The sequence below is a fragment of the Ursus maritimus genome, unplaced genomic scaffold, assembly GCF_017311325.1.
Source record: "Ursus maritimus isolate PB19 unplaced genomic scaffold, ASM1731132v1 scaffold_12, whole genome shotgun sequence".
NCBI classification, from domain to species: domain Eukaryota; kingdom Metazoa; phylum Chordata; class Mammalia; order Carnivora; family Ursidae; genus Ursus; species Ursus maritimus.
Window position 1 is genome coordinate 30,976,416 of NW_024423564.1, and position 26,363 is coordinate 31,002,778.

At 39.9% G+C, this 26,363-nt stretch overlaps 1 protein-coding gene and 1 long non-coding RNA gene across 5 annotated transcripts in view; one reads left to right on the forward strand and one right to left on the reverse strand.

Annotated features, from left to right (window-relative positions):
• GTF2B (general transcription factor IIB) overlaps positions 1-10,407 on the forward strand; it is a 32,187-nt gene extending 21,780 nt beyond the window's left edge. The window contains exons 4-7 of the mRNA XM_008690630.2: positions 4,375-4,521; positions 4,654-4,783; positions 7,407-7,688; positions 9,985-10,407. Coding sequence (XP_008688852.1) covers positions 4,375-4,521; positions 4,654-4,783; positions 7,407-7,688; positions 9,985-10,118 — 693 coding nt within the window. The 3' untranslated portion in view covers positions 10,119-10,407. The remainder of the gene's footprint in view (positions 1-4,374; positions 4,522-4,653; positions 4,784-7,406; positions 7,689-9,984) is intronic.
• Positions 630-25,786, reverse strand: LOC103662924. 4 transcript variants are annotated; one of them, XR_005834120.1, is made up of 9 exons: positions 25,280-25,786; positions 22,489-22,613; positions 19,534-19,820; positions 19,201-19,252; positions 16,970-17,082; positions 15,721-15,842; positions 11,419-11,541; positions 8,892-9,054; positions 630-1,007 (listed from the first exon to the last, which is right to left on the reverse strand). It is a non-coding gene; the product is annotated as an uncharacterized LOC103662924 (long non-coding RNA). The 4 variants fall into 4 exon arrangements; XR_568593.2 differs by having other exon boundaries at positions 11,419-11,547; XR_568592.2 differs by having other exon boundaries at positions 15,721-15,880.
• Between the last annotated feature and the right edge of the window lie 577 nt (positions 25,787-26,363).

Consider the following 26,363-nt stretch of genomic DNA (forward strand, 5'->3'; position numbering starts at 1 on the left):
AAATTGAGTGTAGTGTGATATTGCTATGTTCCTTGAACTTTACGAATGTCTTTTCTTTTCTCCCCACATTACCTAAGATAAATTGTAGCTCGGTTTAGCCCGTTTTCTAGTATTGGTGGATTTATGACTTACCTAAGTGTCGTATGTTAGCTTCATGTTCGTCCTCAGTAAGGTGAGAATAAGAGTACTTGGGTTACTTGGGAATGTAGGTAGAGTATTTATAACACACATGTAGCGTGTGTTCAGTAAATGGTAGCTGCTGCTGTTAGATAAGGCAACAGTATAATCTGTCTGGCAAACTGGCTCTTTTTTGCTCTTTTATCTGAATTGGAAGTAGCGGTAGCAATATTCCAAAGAACTAACCGAGGGATGCTATTTCAGGGCTTAATCTGTACTACTGCAGTCTGTTTTCAAGAAAATGTTAGGAAAAGCAGGTCATTGTTTTTTCATGCCCTATAAAGTACATATAAAATTTGAAAAACATAGTGTAGGCTAGGTTAAAGTTGATAGTATTATATTCAGAAATATCTTCGGGTGATTTCTGCATTTACTTTAGCCTTATAGGCTGGGGGAAAAAAGTGTACTGAGGACATTTTAAAATCTGAGACTGCAACTAATTGACACTGTGAGTTGTTTTAATGTTTAATTTTTTCAATAGGAAATACATGACTCAAACACAAATGTAAAAAGAACACAATTTTCTTCACCCTTAACCCCCAGACTCAGTTCCCACTGCAACCCCCTTTCCCTGTCAGAAACCAGGAACCACTATCGCTAGTTTTCTCCTGTATCCTTTGACAGTTGTTTATCCTACATGGCAAAAGAGAGTTTTTTAAGATGCTACATTTGTCATATACTAGATTCCTGTGTGTATTTGGGAATATTTCCGGACTTTCTGTTCTTTCTCTGTCCTGCCCCCATCAGTCAGCTGTCACGCCACACCGTTAGTATCCGGTAGCTTTAGTTCTTCCTCATTGCTGTGCTTTCTCAGCGTTTTCTTCACTCGTCTTTTCCATTTAAAGGTTAGGATGGATCATTTTGTTAAAAAAAAAAAGAAAGAAAGAAAGAAAATTGGTTATTTTCAGCGAGGTTTTGGTTAGTATATTTGCAAATTGACTTAGGGAAGATCAACTTCTTCCTGATAAATCTGTCCAAAAACAGTAACCTTTCCATTTCCTTAAGTCATAGGTGTCCTTCTAGAGAGGTTTTCTTCATAAAGGCCTTGCATGTTTGATTCCTAGATACTTACCTTTTTGTTGTTTTGCAGTTGGAATATTTTTCTTTCATTGCTTTATAACTGGTTAGTTATACGTATGAAGGCTATTGATTTCTGTTTAATTTTGACCTTGCCTCTAATGGATTCTATTATTTATAGCAGTTTTACAGTGATTTTCTTGAGTATTCTAGGTATTCAGAAATACAAACTGCAAATAGTTTATCACTTGCTTTCCAAATTAGTACTTCTAATTTTTCTCTTGCCTAATTATTTTAACTTTTTTTTTAAGTAAACTCCATGCCACATGGGGGGCTTGAACTCACAACCCCAAGATCAAGAGCTGCATATTCTACTGACTGCACCAGCCAGGCATCCCTCCCCTTGCGCTCTTGCCTAATTTTAAAATAATTACACCAGTATAGTTAATATAATTGTTATCTAGGTACATTATGTAATTATAATTACATTATATTGGCCAGTTTTCCTAGTACAGGCAGACCTCAGAGATCCTGTGGGTTTGGTTCCAGTCCACCACAGTAAAGCAAATATCACAATAGAGGGAGTCAAATGCCTTTTTTTAGTTTCCCAGTACATATGAAAGTCTTGTTTACACTATACTGTAGTCTGTTAAGTGTGCAGTAGCATTATGTTTTAAAAAAATGCATATACTTTAATTTAAAAATATTGCTAAAAACTCACCATCATCTGAGCTTTCAGTGAATTATGATCTTTTTGCTGGTGGAGGATCTTGCTTTGATGTGATGGTTGCTGAACGGTAGGTGGCTTTGGCAGTTTCTTAAAAAAATGAAGTTTGTCCCATCAATTGACTCTTCTTTTCCCATGCGATTTCTCTGTATTCTCTGTAGCTTGTGATACTGCCTAATAGCGTTTTACCCACAGGAGAACTTCTCTTAGAATTGGAGTCAGTCCTCACAAACGCTGCCACTGCTTTGTCAACTAACTTTATTTAATATTCCAAATCCTTTGTTGTCATCTCAGCCATCTTTACAGCATCTTCATGTAGTAGATTCCAGCTCAGGGAACCACTGTCTTTGCTCTTCCATGAGAAGCAGCTCCTCAACCGTGAAAGTTCGATCCTGACATCGCAGCCATTCAGTCACATGTTCGGGCTCACGGCTGCTTCTAGTCCTCGCGCTGTTCCCACCACACCTGCAGTTACTGCCTCCACTGAAGTCTGGAACCCTTCATGTCATCCATGAGGGCTGGGACCAACTTCTTCCAAACTCCTGTTCATGGTGATACTGTGACCTCTTCCCATGGGTCACAAATGTTCTCAGTGGCATCTAGAATAGTGAATCCTTTCCAGTTCTTCAGTGGACTCTGCCCAGGGCCATCAGAGGAAACACTGCCTGTGGCACCTGTAGCCTTATGAAATGTGTTTCCTTAAATAAGACTTGAAAGTTGAAATTACTCTTTGATCCATGGGTTGCAGGATGTATGCTGTGTTAGCAAGCATGAGAGCAACAGTAATCCTGTTGTCCAGCTCCATCAGAGCTCTTGAGTGACCAGGTGCATTGTCAATGAGCACTCATATTTTGAAAGCAATCTTTTTTTTCTGAGCAGTAGTTCTCAACAGTGGGCTTAAAATACTTAGTAAACCATGTTATAAACAGATGTGCTGTCACCCAGGCCTTGTTTCATTTTATAGCACAGGCACAGTAGACAGCATGATTCTTAGGGGCCCCAGGATTGTCAGAATGGTACATGAGCACTGGCTTCAACTTCAAGTCACCAGCTGCATTAGCCCCCAACGACAGAGACAGGCTGTTGAAGCTTTGAAGCCAGGCATTGACTTCTCTCTCCTCTCTAGCTAAGGAAGTCCTAGATGGCATGTTCTTTCAATAGAAGGCTGTTTTGTCCACATTGAAGATCTTTTGTTAGTGTAGCCACCTTCATGAGTTCTCGTAGCTAGAACTTCTACGTAACTTCTGCCGCTTCTACGTCAGCACCTGCTGCTTCTCTTTGTGCTTGATGTTATAGAGTTTCTTTTCTTCAACCTCAGGAACCAGCCTCTGCTAGCTTCCAGCTTCTCTGCTGCAGCTTCCTCACCTCTCTCAGCCTTCACAGAATTGAAGAGAGTTAGGGCCTGGCTCTGGATTAGGCTCTGGCTTAAGGGAATGTTCCCATCCAGACCACTAACACTTTCTCCATATCAGCAAGAAGGCTGTTTCACCTTCTTATCATTTGTGTGTTCACTCGAGTAGCACTTTTAATTTCCTTCATGAACTTCTCCTTGACATTCACAACTTGGCTGTTTGGCACAAGAGGCCTAGCTTTCAGCCTATCTCAGATTTTGACATGCCTTTCTTTACTAAGCTTAATCATTTCTAGCTTTTGATTTAAAGTGAGAAACATGTGACCGTTCCTTTGACTTGAACAGAGAGAGGCCATTATAGGGTTATTAACTGGCTCAAGGAGAAGGAGAGAGATGGGGGGAACAGCTACTCAGTGGAGCAGTCAGAACGCACAAATTTATTAAGCTTGCCGTCTTTTAAGTGTGCAGTTTATGGAGCCCCAAAACAATTATAATAGTAACATCAAAGATCACTGATCACAGATCACCATAAGAAATATAAGTTCGAAATGTTGCAAGAATTACTAACATGTGATAGAGACTTGAAGTGAGCAAATGCTGTTGGAAAAATGGTGCCAGTAGACTTGCTCAACGTAGGGTTGCCATAAACCTTCACTTTGTTAACAACACTACAAAAATACAGTCTCTGCAAAGTGCAGTAAAACAGGGTATGCCTTTTTTCTTCATTAATCATTGTGCTGGCTTTGGGCCTGGGAGAATGATTTTCTAATTTGAAGAAGTACCCATTTGTAGTGTTTTATGAGTTTTTATCAAAAAATGGCTTTTGAGTTTTGTTTGCTTGCCTTTATAGCACCTTTGGAGATGATGATCCTTTGCTTTTTCTCCTTAGGTCTGTTAATGTGATGGTTTATATTATTGGGTTCTCTCACAGATACTCATTTAAACCATCTCAACCTGGTACTTGTTCTGAGGAATAGGGAAGAGGCACAGGGTAGATTTCTTGGGCTTATGGAGTCAGATCGTGTAAGTTGTTTTCTTAGAAATGTCTTTACTCAGATTAAAAACATTTTTTTGCATAAAGTTATAAAACTTTGTTTTATAGGGTACAGGAGCTGCAAGTTTTGATGAATTTGGCAATTCTAAGTACCAAAATCGGAGAACCATGAGTAGTTCTGATCGGGCAATGATGAATGCTTTCAAAGAAATCACTACTATGGCAGACAGAATCAACCTCCCTCGAAATATAGTTGTAAGTTCTTGTCTGTCTCCTTTAAGCCATTCTGGCATTGACTTAGCATAATTTAATGAACACATGAGATTTTGATATTGCAACTAAGTAAATGGCCTAGAGTTAATTAAACTTAGTTTCTTTGCTTTGAAGGATCGAACAAATAATTTATTCAAGCAAGTGTATGAACAGAAGAGCCTAAAAGGCAGAGCTAATGATGCCATAGCTTCCGCTTGTCTCTATATCGCCTGTAGACAAGAAGGGGTTCCTAGGACATTTAAAGGTAAGTTTTTAGTTGCAGAGATACAGATGTTCTATAGCTGTGTTAAAGTGACAGACCGAAGTCAAGCAGCTTTGATGCCATGATCCCTCTTAGTAGTGTTCCCAAATGCCTCTTTATTTTGTTCCTTGACAAAAATTGCATTCTGTGATCTTAACCATGTTCTTTTCAGGCTATTTTCCCATGTAGTCACTTTAGTCCATGTAAACTCCATGTTCCTTGCTCATGAGACCTTTTGAACTATTTTGTGGGCTTTGAGGCCTGGCATCATAAGTCAGAGGACGCCTTCCTTACTAGTTAAGTCTGTACACCTGATGCACGGAAAACCATTTCCGCTCCTAGAACAGGTCTCTACAGGTGAACCTTAGAAAACCTTAGAAAACATCAGTGACAATTTTCTCGAGTTACACAGTTTTCACTTTCACACTTAAGTTGGAGGCTTTGAGAGAACTAGTGTTTTTCGTCCAGTTTGCAGTCATGATAAATACGTGACAGCCTATTCACAGTGCTGCTGTGATCCTTACTCTTTCACTCACTCTTTCCACTCTTTTCACTCACTCTTACTCTTTCCGGAGTTCATTTCAACTTAAGACTTTCATTACCTTTCATTCATCAATGCATATTTTACGACGAGGCTGTGGCTTTTATCCTTATCGTCTTTTTGGTTATTACAACTAAAACTAAGGCTTTTGTTAAATTTGTTCTGAAAGTGTTGATAGTTTTATTTTTAGAATAACAGGGTCAAATATTTGATCTCATTTTGTTACAGCCTATAATCCCAGGGATTATAGGCTGTAATTATAGATTATAGTCACGTGCCTATGACTTTGGGTAGCTTGAGAAGTATTCTTTAGCTTTGAGTATTTTCTTCCATCTCCTTGATACACATACTCCTTATAACAGATACGTACATAAATATCAACGAAGTTTTGGATTATTTGAAGAAACTTACTTGTCTAAATTGAAACTTAAGTTAATATTGAAATAATAATTTAACTTGTTTAAAAGACTTCTTCAAAGTATGATAAACACTTAAATTAACAGAGGGGGCACCTGGATGGCTCAGTCAGTTAAGACTCTTGGATTCGGCTCAGGTTGTGATTTCCAGGTCATGAGATCCATCAAGCCCAGCACCAGGCTCTGCTCAATGCAGAGTCTGCTTGAGAGTCTCTCTCTCCCCATCCCCCCCGTACCTCCCCCTGCTTGTGCACACTCTCTAAAAATAAATAAAAATCTTTTAAAATTAACTGAGAAGTTTTAAATTAGCTCTATTGGAAGTATCACTGAGAGGATTAGAGATTCATTTGTAAGGCGTGATTTGTTCTTTATTGAGGTAATTGGTGTGTTATATACTATATATATATAGTCTCCCATATATGCCATAGGTGAGTTTTGGGTGCACAGTATTATACATTTGACCCTTGAACAACATGAATTTGAACTGCATGCATCTACTTAAATGCAGATTTTTTTTTGACATAGTGTAGTACTGTAAGTGTAGTTTCTCTTACAATTTTAATATTGTCTCTAGCTTTATCATAAAAATACAGTATATAATACATACACAAAATAGATGTTGACTGTTATCGCTAAGGCTTTCAGTCAACAGTACGCTATTGATAGGTAAGTTTTGGGAGAGTAAAAAGTTATACATGGATTTTTGTGCTGGGAGTTGGCACCCCCTAACCCCTGAGTTGTTCAGGGGTCAACTGTAATTTGACATCTGTTACATAGTACAAAGTAATCACTAAAAGCCTACTTACCATCCATCACTGTACAGTTGACTCGCTTCACTCATTTTGCCTACCCCCCAACTCCTTTCCCCTCATAACCACCAGTGTGTTCTCTGTGACCATGAGTTTTTTTTTATTTGTTCATTTATTTGTTTTGGTTTTTAGATTCCACATACAAGTAAAATCATGTGGCATTTGTCGTTGTCTGTCTTATTTCATTTAGTATAATACCCTCTGGGTCCATTCATGTTGCAAACGATGAGATTTCATTCTTTTTTATGGCTTAATAGTATCCATTGTATTGATATACCACCTCTGTATGCATCCATCCATTGACGACATTTACATTGTTTCCATATCTTGGCTATTGTAAATAATGCTACAGCGAACATGGGGGTGCATAGATCTTTTTGAATCTGTGTCTTTGTATTCTTCATATAAGTACCCAGAAGTGGAATAGCTGGATCATACAGTATTTCTATTCTTAGTTTTTTGAGGAACCTCCATCTTTCTTTACATAGTGGCTGTGCCAGTTCACATTCCCACCAATAGTGCATGAGGGTTTCCTTTTCTCACATCCTTTCCCCTCTCCAACACTTGTTATTTCTTGTCTTTTTGATAATAGCCATTTGGACCAGTTTGAGGTGTTATCTTATTGTGGTTTTGATTTGCATTTTCCTGTAATTAGTAATGTTGAGCATCTTGTCATGTGCCTCTTGGCCATCTGTATGTTATCTTTGCAAAAATGTCTATTCAGATCCTCTACCCATTTTTTAATCAGGCTTTTAAGGCATGATTGCATTTTTGCAATTAGAATGCATTTTATAATCAGAAATGATGTATTCTTAAATGAACTGTATGACTTATGTGGATTTATTTATTTTTTCTTTCAGAAATATGTGCTGTGTCACGAATTTCTAAGAAAGAAATTGGTAGATGTTTCAAACTTATTTTGAAGGCTTTAGAAACCAGTGTGGATTTGATTACAACTGGGGACTTCATGTCCAGGTTTTGTTCCAACCTTTGTCTCCCTAAACAAGTGCAGATGGCAGCTACACATATAGCCCGTAAAGCTGTGGAACTGGACTTGGTTCCTGGAAGGAGCCCCATCTCTGTGGCGGCAGCAGCCATTTACATGGCTTCACAGGCATCAGCTGAGAAGAGGACCCAAAAAGGTAGGATTCTTCCTCAGGAGGAGTAGTGATGAAATTGTGAAGGCTGTAGTATGTAATTGTATTTCTATTTTAAGTACAAGGCGGGTAAATATCCCAAACCCACATTTAAGAGATAGTTTCTTCGTCGGGGCACCTGGGTGACTCAGGTCATGATCTCAGGGTCATGAGATTGAGCCCCATGTCACGCTCCACGCTCAGGGGGCAGTCTGCTTGGGATTCTCTCTCTCCTCCTCCCCCTGCTTGCATTCTCTCTCAAATAAATCTTAAGAAAGTTTCTTGGAATCAAAACTTAAAAATACTGTATTTTCTTAAGTGATTCATAAATAAAAATGTTTGGAGGCATAACTGTATGAATACACTTTTCCCATTCAGATTATTTTTAAAATTTTTTTATCTGTTTGGGGGAGAGAAGCAGACACCCCGCTGAGCAGAGAGCCTGACGTGGGGCTCCATCCCAGGACCAGGATCATGACCTGAGCTGAAGGCAGACGCTCAACTGACTGAGCCACCCAGGCGCCCTATTAAATATTTTAGGTTGTACATTTTTCATTTCTATAAGTTATTTTTGTCACCCTGAAATGTTGTTTTGAATAGTCCTTCTTTCCCCCTCAAAACTTAGCTTTTTAAATCTTGAGAGGTGGGGGCCGTGCTTGTTTCCCACTTCCCGGCATGGCCTCCTACAGCTGGGCACACTGGAAATCCACGCGGACAGGTTGTAACATTGTGTGAAGCCCGTTCTCTTTCTCCTTTCAAACGTTATTCAGTTTCTTAAGACACTGATGTAAGTAGTTTCAACCATCTAAAGCCATTTTTGAGTTTATTGTAGGGGAACTTTCGAACGGACAGAACTGCTAAGTGAATTTCTTTACAAGCATTCATTCATTAATTACTTCTGTGATCCTCAAAAAGATTGATAAAGAAAAAGCAGCAATTCTAAATTTAAAAGTGATGTAGTGAGAGGCCTAGCTGCACTGACTTTGTAATACCCTATTAAGAACAGCCTTTCACCTCCGCTTAGGCTGCAGGTTTCTGTATTAATGAAAATAATAAATTATATAGAAGAATGTTTAGAAAGGAGCAGCCGACCATTCGTTATTTAAATGTGCCCTTATCCATTCCTTTTGGCCTCCGCTCATATTTTTTAAGGACGTTTTGAGTCTTCTGGTAAAATTGAGAAGTTAAAGCTAAGCAGCACGTCCTTACCTTTGCTCTTAGTTTTAAAGTTTATTCTGATCAGCAACACAGAGGTGTTTATCTTGGCACTTTCTGCTGTTTGTGTTTTACATGAAGTATTTTGGTTTTTTTGAGATGGAAGGCCCTTTTCTTCCCCTCCCGGCAGCCAGTCGACAGTCACTGGTCTCCATGTCTGGAAGACAGAGAACAAATGTCACGCCACATGAGACAACAAAATTTAAAACTAGCTCATTGCACACTGATGGCAGGCATCCACACTGAATATCCCTGAAACCTTAGGATTTGAACTGTGAAAAGGTGGTAAAAATGAGTTTGCATTAAAGCCTGTGTTTTAAAAATCCATTTTGATTAAGTATTTATGACCAAATAATTGTCAAGTAGCAGTCCTTTGGGACTTCTTTTAATAAAAAGGAAAAAGGTGACAATGACTTTGAAGGGTAAAAGTAGATCGACTCCTCGGCTTTGTAATGGACTAGAACTACGTGAACTCTCGGTGCTCGGTGTTAACGTGTGTGTACTAGTGAAGACATCCTCGTGATGCTAGCGTGTGCAGCTGTGTTCACTGGATGTGTAATGTCTGATGTACTAAGTAAAGAGGTTGTACCACGGTTTTTAACGCATGGTTCCAAACATCCTTTTAACAAAAGAACAGAATTAACTAGAGGTGCCGCAGGGGAGCTTTTAAACACGGAAATAACAGAGTTTCCTTATAAGAATGTATTCATGGATTACTTCCATGATCCTCAGAAGGATTTACCATGAAGAAAAAGCAGTCAGTTCTAAATACGACGGCCAGTACGATAGTTCTCGCTCTTAGCGCTGTGCCCTGAGCGCTGGTCCCACGTCCCGCAGCTAGCAGAGCTCTTCACCCGGCCGTGACAGCCCTTTGAGGTGATAGGGATACTGCCATTGGTACTGTTACCAACCGTAGCCCTCCTTTCTGCCTTGTAGTATGGATTTCCATTGTTAGGTTTTGAAAGTCTAACGTCTCTGGGGTTTTCACTGTGGATTTTATACGACCGTATCTCACACATCGGAACGCAGGTTGTAGAAGGGAGATAGGATGGAAGTTATAATTAATATTTTGATTTTTGCCTTTTAGAAATTGGAGATATAGCTGGTGTTGCTGATGTTACAATCAGACAGTCCTACAGGCTAATCTACCCTCGAGCCCCAGATCTGTTTCCTACAGACTTCAAATTTGACACCCCTGTGGACAAACTACCACAGCTGTAAATTGAGGCAGCTAATGTCAAACTCTTCTGAACACTGAACTTGGCCTGTTGTACATAGCCTATACCAAGTGCTGGATTGAGCCTCTCTTTAATAAGGAAAAACAAAAGACATGGTACGCATTCCAGGGCTAACTATTAATTGCTTGGCATTCTGTATGTATATACTAGTGAAACATATTTAATGGTTTAAATTTCTTATTGAATTTGCTTTCTTTTGTAGCAATCTAGGAAACTGTATTTTGGAAGATATTTGAAATTATGTAATTCTTGAATAAAATGTTTTTGAAAACTAAAGTTTTTGTTATAATTACAAATAATGCATATCACTGCAGCTAATAAAGCTGATAGAGGTCCTTGTTTTCTGTTTCTTTCCATGTATATAGTTTTGTTTATATAACAAAAAGTCAGGCTTTGGAACCACTGTTGACACCAAGAACATCAAAGAAAGAGGGTGTGTGTGATTTATTAAAATATATATATTGAAAAGCCAGAAGTGATGAACTGGGCCTTGAAAGGCATTAGCTGGAGAGAGGTAACAGGGAGCTTATGGAGCAGAGGAGATGATCCTGGTAAATAATTAGTAGATTGCAATTTTTGGATTTTAACATTTCATTTCATAGAACCTGCATTATCTGCAATTATTATTTCCTAAGATAGTCCTAGAGTAAAGTATATTTAAAATAGATTATTGGGCCTAGGAATCCAGGGATTTACTAAGCACAGCCCCTCCATAGATGATTCGGATGTGTAGGTGTTTTGCATATCACTCTTAGAGGAACACCAATTTCAGGTCTTGACCTGTAAGCATTGAGGTAAAGACCAACAGAACTTTGCCCTTTTACCACCAAGGTAGTTTGTAAGGGGCCTTGAGTCCCTGCTAAACATTACCGTGTAAAGTGCGCTGCCTTAAAGCAGGTGTCCCAGTTCTACACATCTGTCAGGAGGTTAGCACTAGATTAGAAGTACGTCTCCTATTGCAGTCCAGTAGACAGATTCACACTCTGGTCCAAAATGGTACTTTCCCCTCTAGAAGATCAGACTTTCTCTTATTGACCATGGAAGGGGGATGGCTACTGGACCATGAAGACAAATGGTATTTCTCCTTCGCACAACATGTGGGACACACAAATGGTACTACTCAAAGCTGGGGGAGAACACCAGAGAAATAAACCCAAGATAAGCAGTGATGACTCCAGGCAGAACCCATCCCACCCAGAAAGAAACCCAGGAAGAAGAAAGAATCTTAGGTCGGGCAGTGTCTCCCTCACGGGCACCCCCATCTTTGGTCCCCAGTACCATACCTTTCCATCTTTCCAAGCATGGACTGAGAGCAGCGGTCCTTTCCTCTGATGCTCCCCAGTTTCTAGTGATTGACCACAAAACTTCCCACTGATTACGTTTCTCTGCAAGCTGCAACCTGTTGGCTAGATCTTAAAATAGTTATTTTTGCTATTATCAAAAGTCAGTACATGCACAATAGAGAACATTTGGAAAGTGCATCATAAAAATACCCATAAGCCACTGAGAAATAAGCACCAGGTATTTTGTTCTTTCCAGCTGTTTGGCTCTGCTGTGTTTTTAAAATACAGTTGCAGTCCAGGTACAATAGGATTTGTTTAGTATTTTCATTTTCCTGCTTACAAAAATGTATTCAATAACTAGAAAAATGGAGATAAGCATAAAGGGGTAAAAACCCTAGCCCTTGCCACTCAGTTTTGTCACCATTTTGGTCTATTTTTTGTGTCCTATACATTTTCCCCCGATCATTTTGCACTTTTTTGAAGAATATAAACTTTTTTTTTTCTAGTAACATAATGTATTACTTGTTTCAGGGGTACAGGTCTGTGATTCGTTAGCCTTACACAACACACAGCACTCACCACAACATACTCTCCCCACTGTCCATCACCTAACCTCCTTATCGCCCCACCCCCCTCCAGCAACCCTCAGTTTGTTTCCTGAGATTAAGAGTCTCTTACGGTTTATCTTCCTCTCTGGTTTTGTCTTGTTTCACTTTTTCCTCTCTTCCCCTATGATCCTCTGCCTTGTTTCTAAAATTCCACATATCAGTGAGATCATATAACAAGCTTACAGGACAAACATCCTAAAAGAATTTGTGATCACCAAGCCAGCCCTACAAGAAATATTGAAAAGGGTCTTCTAAGCAAAGAGAGAGCCCAAGAGTAACATAGACCAGAAAGGAACAGAGCCAAAAAATACAACAGTCCCTTACAGGCAATACAATGGCATATCTTCCAATAGTTACCGTGAATGTAAATGGGCTAAATGCTCCAATCAAAAGACACAGGGTATCAGATTGGATAAAAAAGCAAGACCCATCGCAATGCTGTCTGCAAGAGACTCATTTTAGACCCAAAGACACCGCCAGATTGAAAGTGAGGGAGTGGGAAACCATTTATCATGCTAATGGACGTCAAAAGAAAGCTGGGGTGGGAATCCTTATATCAGACAAATTACATTTTAAACCAAAGATTGTAATAAGAAGGAAGGACACTATATCATACTTAAAGGGTCTATCCAACAAGAAGATCTAACAATTTAAATATTTACACTTCTAACTTGGGAGCAGCCAATTATATAAACCAACTAATAAAATTAAAGAAACATCGACAATAATACAGTAATAGTAGGGGACTGTAACATGCCACTCAGCAATGGGCAGATCATCTAAGCAGAAGATCAACAAGGAAACAAGGGCTCTGAATGACACGCTGGACCAGATGGACTTAACAGATACATTCAGAACATTCCATCCCAAAGCAACAGAATACACATTCTTCTCTAGTGCTCATGGAACATTCTCCAGAACAGATCACATTCTGGGTGACAAGTCAGGTCTCAACCCGTACCAAAAGACTGGGATCTTTCTCCATGACCACTCCAGACCACAGTGCTTTGAAACTGGAACTCAATCACAAGAGGAAAGTTGGAAAGAACTCAAATACACGGAGGCTAAAGAGCATCCTACTAAAGAATGAATGGGTCAACCAGGAAATTAAAGAATTAAAAAAATTCATGGAAACAAATGAAAATGAAAAAGCTGTTCAAAATCTGTGGGATGCAGCAAAGGTGGTCCTAAGAGGGAAGTATATAGCACTGTGTCCTATACATTTAAAAAACTTGGGTCAACAGAACTGATTTTAAAGGTTAATCTCGGGGCAGAAGGTTGTTTGGGGAATGATCTATATTCTGGTAGGTATCTCTTGAATAAAATTGTAGTTTTAAAAAATTCTCCCTGTGTCACACGGGCTTTAATCAGTTTAACTCCATTTCAGATATTGAATGAAAAATGCCAGTCGAAAGGTAAAGTAGTAGTGGTGTCACTCCCTTCTCTTTTCTCCCCCCCACCCCCGGCCTCAGAGTGTGGGTATTCTCAATGGGGATAGGTGTGTTTGGAATCCATGTATTGTTAGGGACCCTTCGAGGGAGTCATTTAATCTGTCAACTGGAACATTTTCACTTAGAGAAGGGGAACCATCCACAGCAATTCCACATTTTGGCCTCTGCCCCCTCTAGCATTCTCCACCTCAATGGGACCTATTCCTTATTTGTCTGTCTGCTTCAAGGCTGTTACAAATAGAGGTTTATGGCTGACTGATTGTCTACCAAAATCCACTCATGACGTGAAGTGTTCAATTGCAACCACTTGATCTTAGTACAGTAAAATTACTAACACTTAGACATTTAAAAAAATCATGGCCAGGTCTTTCAACCAGTGAAAGAGATCTGACATATTCTAACCAGTGATTGTGCATGGTTTTTACTTATCTTTTGAGGTGTGGAAAATCTCCCCATATACCGGGGGACACCCACCTTGTTGAGAGCTGGTCACACTAAGAAATCGAAGCCAGCTCCTGGGGTGGGCCTACATTTTAGCAAATAGGTAATATTAGAAACGCAAGGCAATTTCTGTGAAGAAAAAGGGGGGTCCAACCTGTTCATGATAGCATCTTTAAACAGTTGAAATCTTAGTTAATGTGGCCCCTCCCATCCCGGTATTTAAAACAAAGACTCTCTGGAAGCCACTTTCATTGACAATCTCGGCTGTCACTACAAGTTCGAGGATTTAATCATAAGTTTCATGGAATCTGAGGTCGAGCACTCTGGCCCAATTTCCCCCATTTTATAGATTAGAGAAGCCTGGAGAAACCAAAGGACCTGTCCAAGTTTCCTTAGCAGGAGACACAGGACTAACTGTGGTCTCCTGGTCACACAAGTCAGTGCTGTTTGCTAGTAAACTATGCTGTTGAGGCTTATTTTCCAGGAGGCTGCCTCAGGGCCGACAGTAGTCGTAGCTTTCAAATACAATTCTGTTCAGTTACTAAATCATACTAAATCAACAAAATCATTGAATGTAATACTTGTATGTGGCTTTCTGGGGAAAGCTCTTCAGAGTGAGTTTCTGAATCATTTTTAAATCAGCTCAGGTGACAAGGAGTTAATAGCTAGAAACTGCTCTGTAGCTCTTCCTCTGAACTAAATGCTTCAACTAGATGCCTCTTGATAGTAAGCCTTTGTGTTCAAACCAACAAATGTACTTTACCCATGGTTGTCTTTGGTTTCTGAGCTAATTTTCTATCACAGGTGCAAGATTTACTTTAATTATCAAGATGAACAGCTGAGGGGGTCAGCCTATTACCCATCTGGTCCTAATCCAGCCAGGAGGCCTCTCTGTGCCCCATGCCAATATTTCCAATTGTCAATGGCCCTGACTTTTCCTGTTGCTGGAGTTTTAATCTCATCTGCCAATTGTGGAGCTACCGACAGATTCCCTGGCCCCCTAAACACCTCCTCACTCTCCCCCTCCCAGATATTTCCACAGACACACTCCCTTCATCAGGATCTCAAAATTGCAAGATGTCACCACACAGATACCATTCTAGGCCACAGAGGCCCAGCATGTCTTGCAAATGTAAACCTCCATTCCTCAGCCCACGGGCATCTCTCTAGCCGGGGGAACTTCTAACTGCCATTCCAGGAGGCCGAAACGCACACGGAGTGAACGAGGAAGAGGGAAAACGTGACCACAGAGCTTTGCTTTTCCTCTGCACAGATCAGAACAATTCTCGTGCCTTCTCTGTGACCTGCAGCAGCCTGTGGCTGGCACAGCTATTACTGGAAATGATAAATGTTTTCAGACATCTGAGAAAGAAGGAAGATCGCTGGTATGCAAGGTACTTAGCAAGAGCAAGAAAACAGGCAGAAGTGATGTTATGTTAAATTTACAATTCTGCCAAGAAATATTTGGTTTTAAATTGACATGGGTGACAAAACCACAAAAGACCTGGGTCTAATGCTCTTAGAGACACTGGAAAGGCTAGTCTGTTCTCCATTGTTCCAAAAGACAGGCCTAGGTGGGGAGAGTTACATGAAGCTCCCAGATGAAGACATGTCAGTCATGTTGAATACTTCCCGGAAGGTATTTAAGCAGAGACGTGGTTGCTCTGTCAGAGGTTTCTCTGGAATGTTCTTACTCCCTCTGTGGTTCCTTCTAGCTCTACGGCTATGAGACACCAGAAAGCCAAATAATGGACCCGGAACTTTCAACCCCCTCGCTCGCTGCTGCGGCCAACAAATCTTACCTGCTATGTAATCAGCTCCTCTCACTGTTGTAATTTGCCAACACGACGGTGGTGTTCACGCGCCGGAGCCACTTCTGAGGGCTCTCATAGAAGCCCCAGGCCTCCACGGTTGGATGTCCGTGCTGCTAAGGACCATTTAAAATGCCTTTTTAAAACATTACTAAAAAAAAAATAATAAATAAAACCATTACTGAATACTTGCTATCTCTACTATGCAGATAAAAGACAGTAATGATAGACTCAAAGTCACAGCCAAAATGTGGTGTCAGGGCCAAAGCCCAGGCCTCTGATGTGTCCAAGCTGGGCCCCCACCCTGCTTCTGTTCGGGTTATCTTATGTATGGAAGTAACACTGAAGATTATGCTTGAAAGGGAAGGTTAAAAATGAATGAGCAACTCTAATTCCTTCATTTAACAGATGAGAACATTGGGGTGAAATGTCCACCTATCACTAGTGAGCTGCCATCGCATGTCCAAGGTCACACTACCAGGAAGGAGCAAAATGACAGCTAGTCCCAGTCCTCTTGCCCCCTCCATGTGCTGATTTTAAAATGCTTTTCAGCGTTAAGTGGCAGCGTATGTGTGGACGTTCTCTAGATGCGGAAGGACGAAACTCGAATAAGCGGTGATTCTTGCGGGCTTGTCAGAGGGACCCCTTTGTTGGGCCGGAGCCCAGCTGCAGTTCACGTCAACTACTGATCTTAGGTTGGACCTCAGTCGGCCTGACTGCGGTGTATTATTCCACATGTCTTTGTAGAGAGCCACGCAGGCCATTTATTGTCCCCGTGTAGACTCTGGAGGTACGAGATTCAAGTGGCGGACGAAGCTGTTGTGCACGGGTACAGTGGCGCATGTAAGACAGAGGTGTGTATGGAGCCCACGGGCGTCCGAGAGGAGGAAACGCGCATTCCACACGTGTGGAAAGAACAGGGCACAAGGTGGGCAAAAAAGCCTTTTTTACTTGGAAAAGGCTGTTGGCGGCTAAGTGGAAATCACATTGGTGGGGAGAGATGCCTGGGATGCGGCTGGTATGCGGCCCCTTACGGGCCACATGTAGTCGGTCCCGGTCCTGTGTCTCTACCACCTGAATGGTGCTGCTTCATCTACTCTTCTCTCTCCTACCGACCACAGGCTACTTTGGGCCTCCATCACCTCCCACAGCTGCTGAGGCGGCTCCCGGCCAGCGCTCCTGCCTTCAGTCTGTCCCCCCCACCCCCCCGCCATTCTCCATGTGGCAAATCTCATCATACCTCTGGCAGCTGAAGATGCTTCAATGGCTGGGAGGCAGAGACGATTTATCAGGAAGCTAATAAAACTTGAGGTGCACTGGCACAGGCCTCTTCCAGCGTTCTGAACTTAACTTCTGCAGCCATAAATACAAATCAAATCATAAATACAAATCTTAAAGAGGGCCCCAGAATTGTATATACTTCTGGCCCCACACAACTTAGATCTGCTCTTGCGATCGATCATCCTTTCGGGATGGTGCCTACAAGTCCTGGGCGCAGGACCCTCTCCTTCCTCACCTGTACCACCTACTCCCCTGCAGTTTATCCCTACACTCCAGCCACAGTCAAGTTTCATCTCCTCAGAAGGGCTGCATTCGGGCGCCTGGGTGGCCCGGTCGGTGAAGCGTCTGCCTTCGGCTCGGGTCACGATCCCAGGGTCCTGGGATCGAGTTCCGCATCAGGCTCCCTGCTCTGTGGGGGTCTGCTTCTCTCTCTGCCCTTCCTCCCTGCTAGTGATCTCTCTCAACATCAGACCTTCATTTCTAATGCTGGTCAGGCAACATATAACGAGGCTGAGTACTCCCTATTTGGACAAAGCAGCAATTTTTTTTTAATACTTTTGATAGCATAAAACTTATCTGTGAAGAAAAGTCTTTGAATCTTAAGTTTCCCTTTGAAATTGGCTGTTCACAGAAATAGGACAAACAATCCTAAAATTTGTGTGGAACCACAAAAGACTCAAACTGAAGCAATCTTGAGAAAGAAGAACAAAGGTGAAGGTATCACACTCCCTGATTTTAACCTGCATTACAAAGCTACAGTAATCAAAACAGTATGGTTTCAGCATAAAAACAGGCACAAAGATCAATGGAACAGAGAGCCCAGAAATAAATGCATGCATATATGTCATGCATATATATCAATCATTTTATGACAAAGGAGCCAAGAATACACAATGGGGAAAGGACAGTTTTTTCAGTAAATGGTGTTGGGAGAACTGGACGGTTACAGACAAAAATAAAACTAGACCACTATCTTACATCATACACAAAAATTAACTCAACATGGATTATAAAGACTTGAATGTATGACCTGAAACCATAAAACTCCTAGAAGAAAACATAGATGGTGAGCTCCTTGACATTAGTCTGGGCAATTATTTTTTTGGATTTGACACCAAAAGCAAAGGCAACAAAAGCAAAAATAAGCAAGTGGAGACTACAGCAAACTAAGAAGCTCTGAACAGCAAAGGAAACTCAACAAAACGGCAACCTACTAAATGGGAGAAAATATTTGCAAACCATATATCTGAAAAGGAATTAATATCCAAACATATAATGAACTCAAACAACTCAATCAAAAAATGCACAGAGGACCCAAATAGACATTTTTTCTGAAGAAGACAAACAGATGGCCACTAAGAACATGAAAAAAATGCTCAACATCACTCATCCTCCGGGAGATGCAAATCAAAACCACAATGACATAATCACCTTATATCTATTAGAATGGTAACTGCGGAAAAGCCGAATAACAAGTGTTGGCAAAGATGTGGAGAAAAGGGAATCGTCGTGCACTGTTGGTGGGAATGCAAACTGGTGAAGTCACTATGGAAAACAGTATGGGGGTTCCTCAAAAAATTAAAAATGGGACTATCATATAATCCAGCAATTCTACTTCTGGGTATTTATCTGAAGAAAACAAAAACAAGAGATCTGCACCCCGTGTTGATTTCAGCACTATTTACAATAGCCAATAAATGGAAGCAACTTCAGCGTCCATCAATGGATGAATGGATAAAGAAAAAAATATATGCAATGGAATATACACACATACAAAATGGAATATTATTCAGTCATAAAAAGAAGGAAATAATGCCATTTGTGACAACATGGATGGACCTTGAGAGTGTTGTGTTAAGTGAAATAAGTCAGAGAAAGACAAATGCTGTATGATCTCAATTATATGTGGAATCTGAAAAACAAAACAAAACAAGCTCATAGGACAGATTGGTGGTTGCAGAGGTGGGGAGGGATGGGGTAGGTAAAATGGGTGAAGGTGGTCCAAAGTTACAAACTCCCAGTTATAAAATAAATAAGTCCTGGGGATGTAATGCACAGCATGGCGGCTATAGTGAATGCTACCACGTTGCATATTTGAAAGTTGCTGAGACAAGTATATCTTAAAAGTTCTTATCACAAGAAAACAAGTTTTTGTAGCTAGGTATGATGACAGAGGTTAATCAGACTTACTGTGGCGATCATTTTTCAATATATATAAATGCCGAATCATCATATTGTACACCTGAAACAAATATAATATTATATGTCAATGATACCTCATTTAAAAAAGAAAGAAAATTCGCTGAATATAATAAAAAGAGTTGGTTTGTTTGGGGTGAGTATAAATTTATGACTATACTTCATGGCAACTAGTGTGAATTGGCTTGTCCAGCATTTAACCTCCTTCTAGAATGCTTTCTTGAACAGGAGGCTAGAAGCAAAAAATACACCCCTCCAAAAAAGGAAAAAAATCCCCAAATACCAGATTTCTTTGAAGCTAAAATTTTAGATACAAGTTCTTACCAATCAGATGCACCCCCATGACACTTGAATTTGGAAAGGAGTCCAGTGCGGGAGAACACACGGCATCCACTCTGTTGGTGTATTTTGTAGGTAAAGCAGCTGCCAGAGTCTCCGAGCAACTGCCATGTTGTGGCATCAACAGCAACTCCTTGGCCCAACCGTGGGACTGTGGCTGTTCTTCCTAGGTCAGTCTGGAGTCGGCTTCCTCTGTCTTCCCAATGATTCTCTCAGCCGTTTAATAGCTGGAACTAGATCCTTTCTGGAGGGAGCTCTGTTTTCTGCAAGTCCTAGGGAGTAGGGGGGCCAAGGCCATTCAAGAGTGTTACTATCATGGAAGTTCCAGCACATCTCACTGAACAGGAACTATCATGACTTCCATCTTACAGATGAGAAAACTGAGGTACAGTAACCTGCTCAGGACCTACACTTCGATTCATCTCTACATGCCTTCCCAAACTAGACAATTCCAATGAGTGATTTCAAATCTGTAGTTCTGACTCTACTAGTCTGGATCCTAGGATTGAATTGTGATATAAAAGTATGAATGAATGACCGGAGGAAATTTCAGGTCCTAACATTACCAGAAACAATCCCAGATTATTTCAGACATGGGACAGCTTAAACATGATACCAGCAGGTGGTGGTCTTGGGGACCATGAGTTTTTCTTTTCAGAGGCTGTGTGGCAGGTAGGCCAGCATGTAGTGCAGGCTCTTGGTGGCTCTTTATGTTTGGAGTAGGTGTGGACACATGGGTTTGTGTGGTCACTGTAGGCAACCATTTAAAAGCAAAAGGTCTCTTCCTTTCCCATGAAGAATTCATCCTTTTAGTACCAATAAGCTCTTGGACCAGTGTGTTCACAGATGAACAAAGAGAGAGGACAGATGTGAATCCTTTTTGTTTTCTACAAAGGAAGAATAAGGGAGCTCCCGTGGTTGACAGCCTGGAAGTTTACACCTAATTGCGGTTTTATAATTGTCCCCCCCCCCGCTTTTTCCCCAAACAAAAAGTATTTATTGAACAATCAGATCCTCTGAGAATGTTATGTTTGCCAGGTGTAGGGGTTCACTTGTGGAAATTTTTTTCTTCTGAATTCCTTTATTCCCGTTCATTCACTTACTTGTTAAGTATGGGGAGCATAAGAGCATGAGTCTTGCTAACAGACGGGGTTTGAGTCCTGGCTCTCCCAACTAAATGTGTGCTTTGCACAAGTTAACTCTCTCAAGCCTCTGGTTCCTTATTTCAAATATGAGAATACTTACAGTGCTTTTCATGGGATTGCTATGAAGATCCAGTATTATCACACAGAATGCTTCATTTTAAAAATGAAGGTTATTACTTAATGAAGGCTATATTAGTATTTATTAAACACCTATGGTGTCAGCCACAGTGCTGTGCACTTGGCATCTAAGATGAATAAACGTGTCTGGAGAAAAGAGATATAGAAATAAATAAATGCAATGGGGTGCCTGAGTGGTTCAGTTGGTTAAGTGTCTGACTCTTAATTTAGGCTCAGGTCGTGATTTCAGGGTCGTGAGATCAAGCCCTGAGTTGGGCTCTGCGCTCAGCATGGAGTCTGCTTGAGATTCTCTCTCTTGCCCTCTGCCCCTCCCCCCACTCATGCATACTCTCTAAATAAATAAATAAATAAATAAATAAATAAATAAATAAAATCCTTAAAAAAATAAATGAATGCAAAAAAGTATGATGAGTCTTTACATGTTATGGTGGGGGGCACAAATGAGGATTTGATTAATTCTATTTAGGGCAAGGTTGATCAGAAAAAGATTAATGTTTTACTTTAGCAAAATCTGGAAGATGATTAGCATTTAAGGTCATTGGGTGTAGTTCCATCTCTGGGATGAGAGAAGATGGGTATTATGAACCCTAGAGGCCTAGACTGCATGGATCCTGTGGGAGTTACAAGCATGTTGGCAACCCTCTTCACTGGCTCCTTCCTATCCACATGTGAACACATTGCAATCTCTTCTATGTCCTAATCTTCTCAATCCCTGGCACTTTCTTGACATTCATAGCCTAACTTCTTAAAAGATTCCCTCCCCTCCCCACCATAAAACATTGACGGCTAATTTCAACCCTGGACACATCAGTAGAACTACTCTCATCATGGTCTCGATAATATCTGTACTGCTAAAGCAGGCAGAAACATCTTAGACCTCATCTTAACTGATTAATATTTGATATTTTTGTCCATTTTCTCCTCTTTGAAACACTCCTTCCCTTGGCTTCATGATAGCACTTTATACTTTTCATTGCCTTCCTACTTTCAGTTCCCTGTGGAGTGTTCCTCTTCTACTCATCCCTTTCGTCCTGGATTGGTCCTTTTATCTACACCACCTTGGATGACCTCATCTACTACTGTGGTTTTAACTACCATCCAATGACGCTTACATCTCCAGCCCAGTTCCCTTCCTGTACTCTAGACTTGGACATCTCAACATGGGTAATTACAAAACTAATTACAGAATACATCTATATTGTTTTAATTTATCTAAGGTGCTATTAATTAACTAAGCTAGAAATATCTTCCAGTTTAAGACAGTCATGCCCACTGTAATTCAGACTGCTCTTTTCTTCACAGGCATCATTTCAAAGGTCTCCAACATGGAGTATCATCTCAAATGACAACTTTTAAAAGGCCATGATCGAATATTCTTATTTTACTGATAAGGATAACATATAACATTTTTCACCTTAAATAACAAAAGCAACATTAAATAATTCCAAAATATACACTTGATGATAGCATCAAACAAACTCAAACACTCTCACGAAAATAAGAGGTGCCTGGTAAGTACCCTTCAATCCTCCCTTCACTTACTTGGATTTTTCCCAGGTCGGGCTTGAATTTTCATAAACAGAATTTAAGATAGCAAGCAGTATATGACAACTAAATGCTATATAAAATCATTCTATTTTAGTTGATCTGAAATTACCTCCTTTTTCAGTTCCACATTTAACTCATTCGTTCAGCAAATACTATACACCAGCCAATAGTATCTGGAAGTACTTTGCATGCTGGGGATATAGTGTTGAACAAGGCAAGGCCTGTGCTCTCATTCTAGATGGAGAAACAAATACACAAATAAATGAGAAAAAAAATTGGATTATTATAAGTACAAAAAACTAAAACATGATAGTGACTGAATATGTAGTTACTTTTAAATAAGTGATAGGAAAAGGACTCTCTGAGATGTTTTTAAAAGCTTTTTATTATGAACACTTTCAAACATACTCAAAACAGAGAGAATACTATAATATTCCTCTGCTACCCATCACCTAGCTTAGTCAATTAGTAACATTATGCAATTCTTGTTTTACCTACTCTCTTGCCTTTTTTTTTTTCAAAAGTATTTTAAAGCAAATTCCAGAAATCTTATCATTTCATCCATAAAGAGTTCAGTATCTACTGAGAGGGAATTTCAAAAATACATATAACCTTGAGGTGCCTGGCTGTTTCAGTCAACGGAACATGTGATTCTTGATCTCTGGGTTCATGCTGGGGGTAGAGTTTAAACAACCAACCCCCCCCCAAAACCCCACAGAGCCACAGTTATCATACCCAACTAAACTATCATGTGATATGCAGTCTCATGGCTACTCATTTGGTCTCAAAATTATATATTTTTTTTCCAAAGTAGGATCAAAGTTCATACATTGTTGCTAAGATTCATATTTCAATAGGAGTTGCAAAAAGATAATTTCCAAATCCTGAATTTGTTTCATTTATTGGCTAAGACTCTTCTATACAAAAAAAGAACTCTCCTTGTATCAACTATTTGGTTACCCTGAAATATAGAATGGTACAGGAAAGACAGATGGATGCTTGATTCTTTTGGTACATTTTCAGGGTAATAAATTGGAGCCCTTATCAATCTGAAGAGGTGACATTTAAGCTGAAATCTGAATGTCAAAATATAGCCATGCAGGAATTAGGAGAAACAGCATTTCAGGAACAGAGAACAGTTAGGGAAAAGGCCCTAAGGTAGGAAAGATCTTAGCGTGTTTACAGCCTAAAAAGGAAGTCATTTTGGCAAGAGGGGAGTGAAAGGGCCAGTGTTAAATGAGGCAAGATTGAGAAGTAGTTTGGACCACATCATGCCTTGTAAAGGCCCAAACCACCCCATGCTTTTGCAGCCAGGGTAAAAGGATTGACATTTTATAATGAATGGGGTGAGAAATCAGTGGAGGGTTTGCATTTTTAAAAGAGAACTTTACTGTATGGGGCAGTAGACTGTAGGTAGACAAAGTGAAAGCTGAGAGACCAGATGTTAAGAGGAGGCCTAGGGGCAAGATGGTAACAGCTTGAACTAGAGCTGTAATAGAACAAAAGTAGGAAGGGGGAGTCAACACTCCGTGTTAACCATCTTAAATTTGATCTGTCTCCAGGCCATCCATGCGTAAATGTGAAAAAGTCACATAGGCAACTGGACATATATTCCTCAATTTCCTGGAAGACTTGGGACTAGAAATATGATTTCTGAGTTAGTGACATATGAATTGTATTTCAAGTCTTTGGGCTAGAGGACTGTATCAACAAAAAAGGGAAGGGGCTGAGAACAGAGCCCTGGGGTACATGAGCATCTAGAAACCAGAAGAACGTACAGTGGTTATGCAGAGAATGCACAGATACTGCACCTAGTATGTCCTCCCTCCTTAGAAAGCAATAGAACACATGCATATATATGCACCAACTAAGAAGTTTTCTGCTTGTGTATGTTCATGATTAGGAAATACACAATGTTGACTGTTTGAAGGGAGAAGGGATATTTTACAAATTATTCCACATAATTAGTATTACCTTAAAAATACCAAAGGAGTATTTAATTTACATAAATGTAAGTATACCTACTTGGTATGCATAGGCACACAAGAGAGATAACTAAGTTTATAACTCATTTTGCTTAAGTCTATTCTTTCTTTCTATCTATCTATCTATATTATTCTATCTGTTAATGAGTCTCTCTTTCAGAGTGAGCATAAGAGAGCCAAGCTTACAGTCCCTTGGCTGGCCTCCATTTTGCATGCCTTTCACAGTGTGTACATCTCACTGTGCTAAGTGATTCTAGTACTTAAAGACTTGAGATATATCTACATGTCAATAAACATATGCACACACACATTTGGGGGGGGGATGTACAACACAGTTCCTAAATGTAAGCCCATCACTTAAACCTATGCTCAATTTGAAAAACAGCAATGTGTTCCAGTGCTGGAGGACAAACTGACTCCTTTGACAGAGACAGTATTTGTCTCCCATGTATAAAGAAATAGGGCTACAACAACATCAGCAAGCAATCAAAATTAGAAGGAGAAAAATATCAGGCAAGAAATAAAAAAGGCATCCAAATTGGAAAGGAACAGGTAAAATTGTTATTTGCAGATAATAGGATCTTATATAAAGAAAATGCTAAGGACTCAACCAAAAAACTGTTGGAACTAATCAATGAATTCAGTAAGGTTGCAGGATAAAATCAACATACAGAAATCAGTTGCATTTCTTATACATAAATAACGAAAGATCTGAAATAAGGAAAAACATCCCATTCACAATAGCATCAAGGACAATAAAATATTTAGGAACAAATTTAATAAAGGAAGCGAAAGATCTTTGCAATGAAAACTATAACACTTTGATGAAAGAAATTGAGGAAGACATATACAAATGGAAAGATATCCTGTGTTCATGGATTGAAAGAATTATTGATGTTAAAATGTCCACATTACCTAAAGCCATCTACAGATTCAATGCAATCCCTATCAATTTCCAATGGCATATTTCACAGAAATAACAATCTTGGGGCGCCTAGCTGGCTCAGTCAGTGGAGCATGCGACTCTTGATCTCAGGGTTGTGAGTTCAAGCCCCACACTGGGTGTTGAGCCTACACTGAAAAAAAAAAGGAAAAAAGAAAAAAAAGAAAAAACAATCCTAAAATTTGTATGGAACCACAAAAGACCCGAAAAAGCCAAAGTAATCCTGAGAATGAACAAAACCAGAGGTGTCACTCTTTCTGATCTCAAACTATAGCTGACCCTTGAACCATGCAGGGTTAGGGGTGCTGACCCCTGTGTGGTCAAAAATCCACACATAATATTTTACTTCCCTCAAACTTTACTACTAATTTACTGTTGGCTGGAAGCCTTGCTGATAACGCAGACAGTTGATTAACATATATTTTGTATGTTGTATGTATTATATAGTGTATTCTTACAATAAAACAGAGAAAAGAAAATGTTAAGAAAATCATAACAGAAAATACATTTATAGTACTGTTCTGTGTTTATTGAAAAAAATCTGTATATTAAGTGCCCACACAGTTCAAATCGGTGTTGTTCAAGGGTCAACTGTATACTACTACAAAGCTACAGTAAGTAATTAAAATAGTATGGTACTAGCATGAAAAACAAACACACACCACAAAGACCAATGGAACAGAATGGAGAGTCCAGAAATAAACCTGTGCACTTGTGGTCAACTACTATTTGGCAAAGGAAACCAAGAACACTCAACAGGGAGAGCCTCTTTAATAAATGGTATTAAGAAAACTGGACAAACACATGCAGAAAAGTGAAATTGGACCCTTATCCTACACCACTCACAAAAATTGACTCGAACTGGATTAAAGACTAAAAACATAAGATCTGATATAGCAAAACTTCTAGAAGAAAATGTAGGGAAGAAGCTCCTTGACGTTGGTCTCTGGGCAATTAGTTTTTAGATATGACACCAAAGCACAAACAACAAAATCAAAAATCAACAAGTGGGCTTATGTCAAATTAAGGTTTCTATGCAGCAAAAGAAATAAAAGG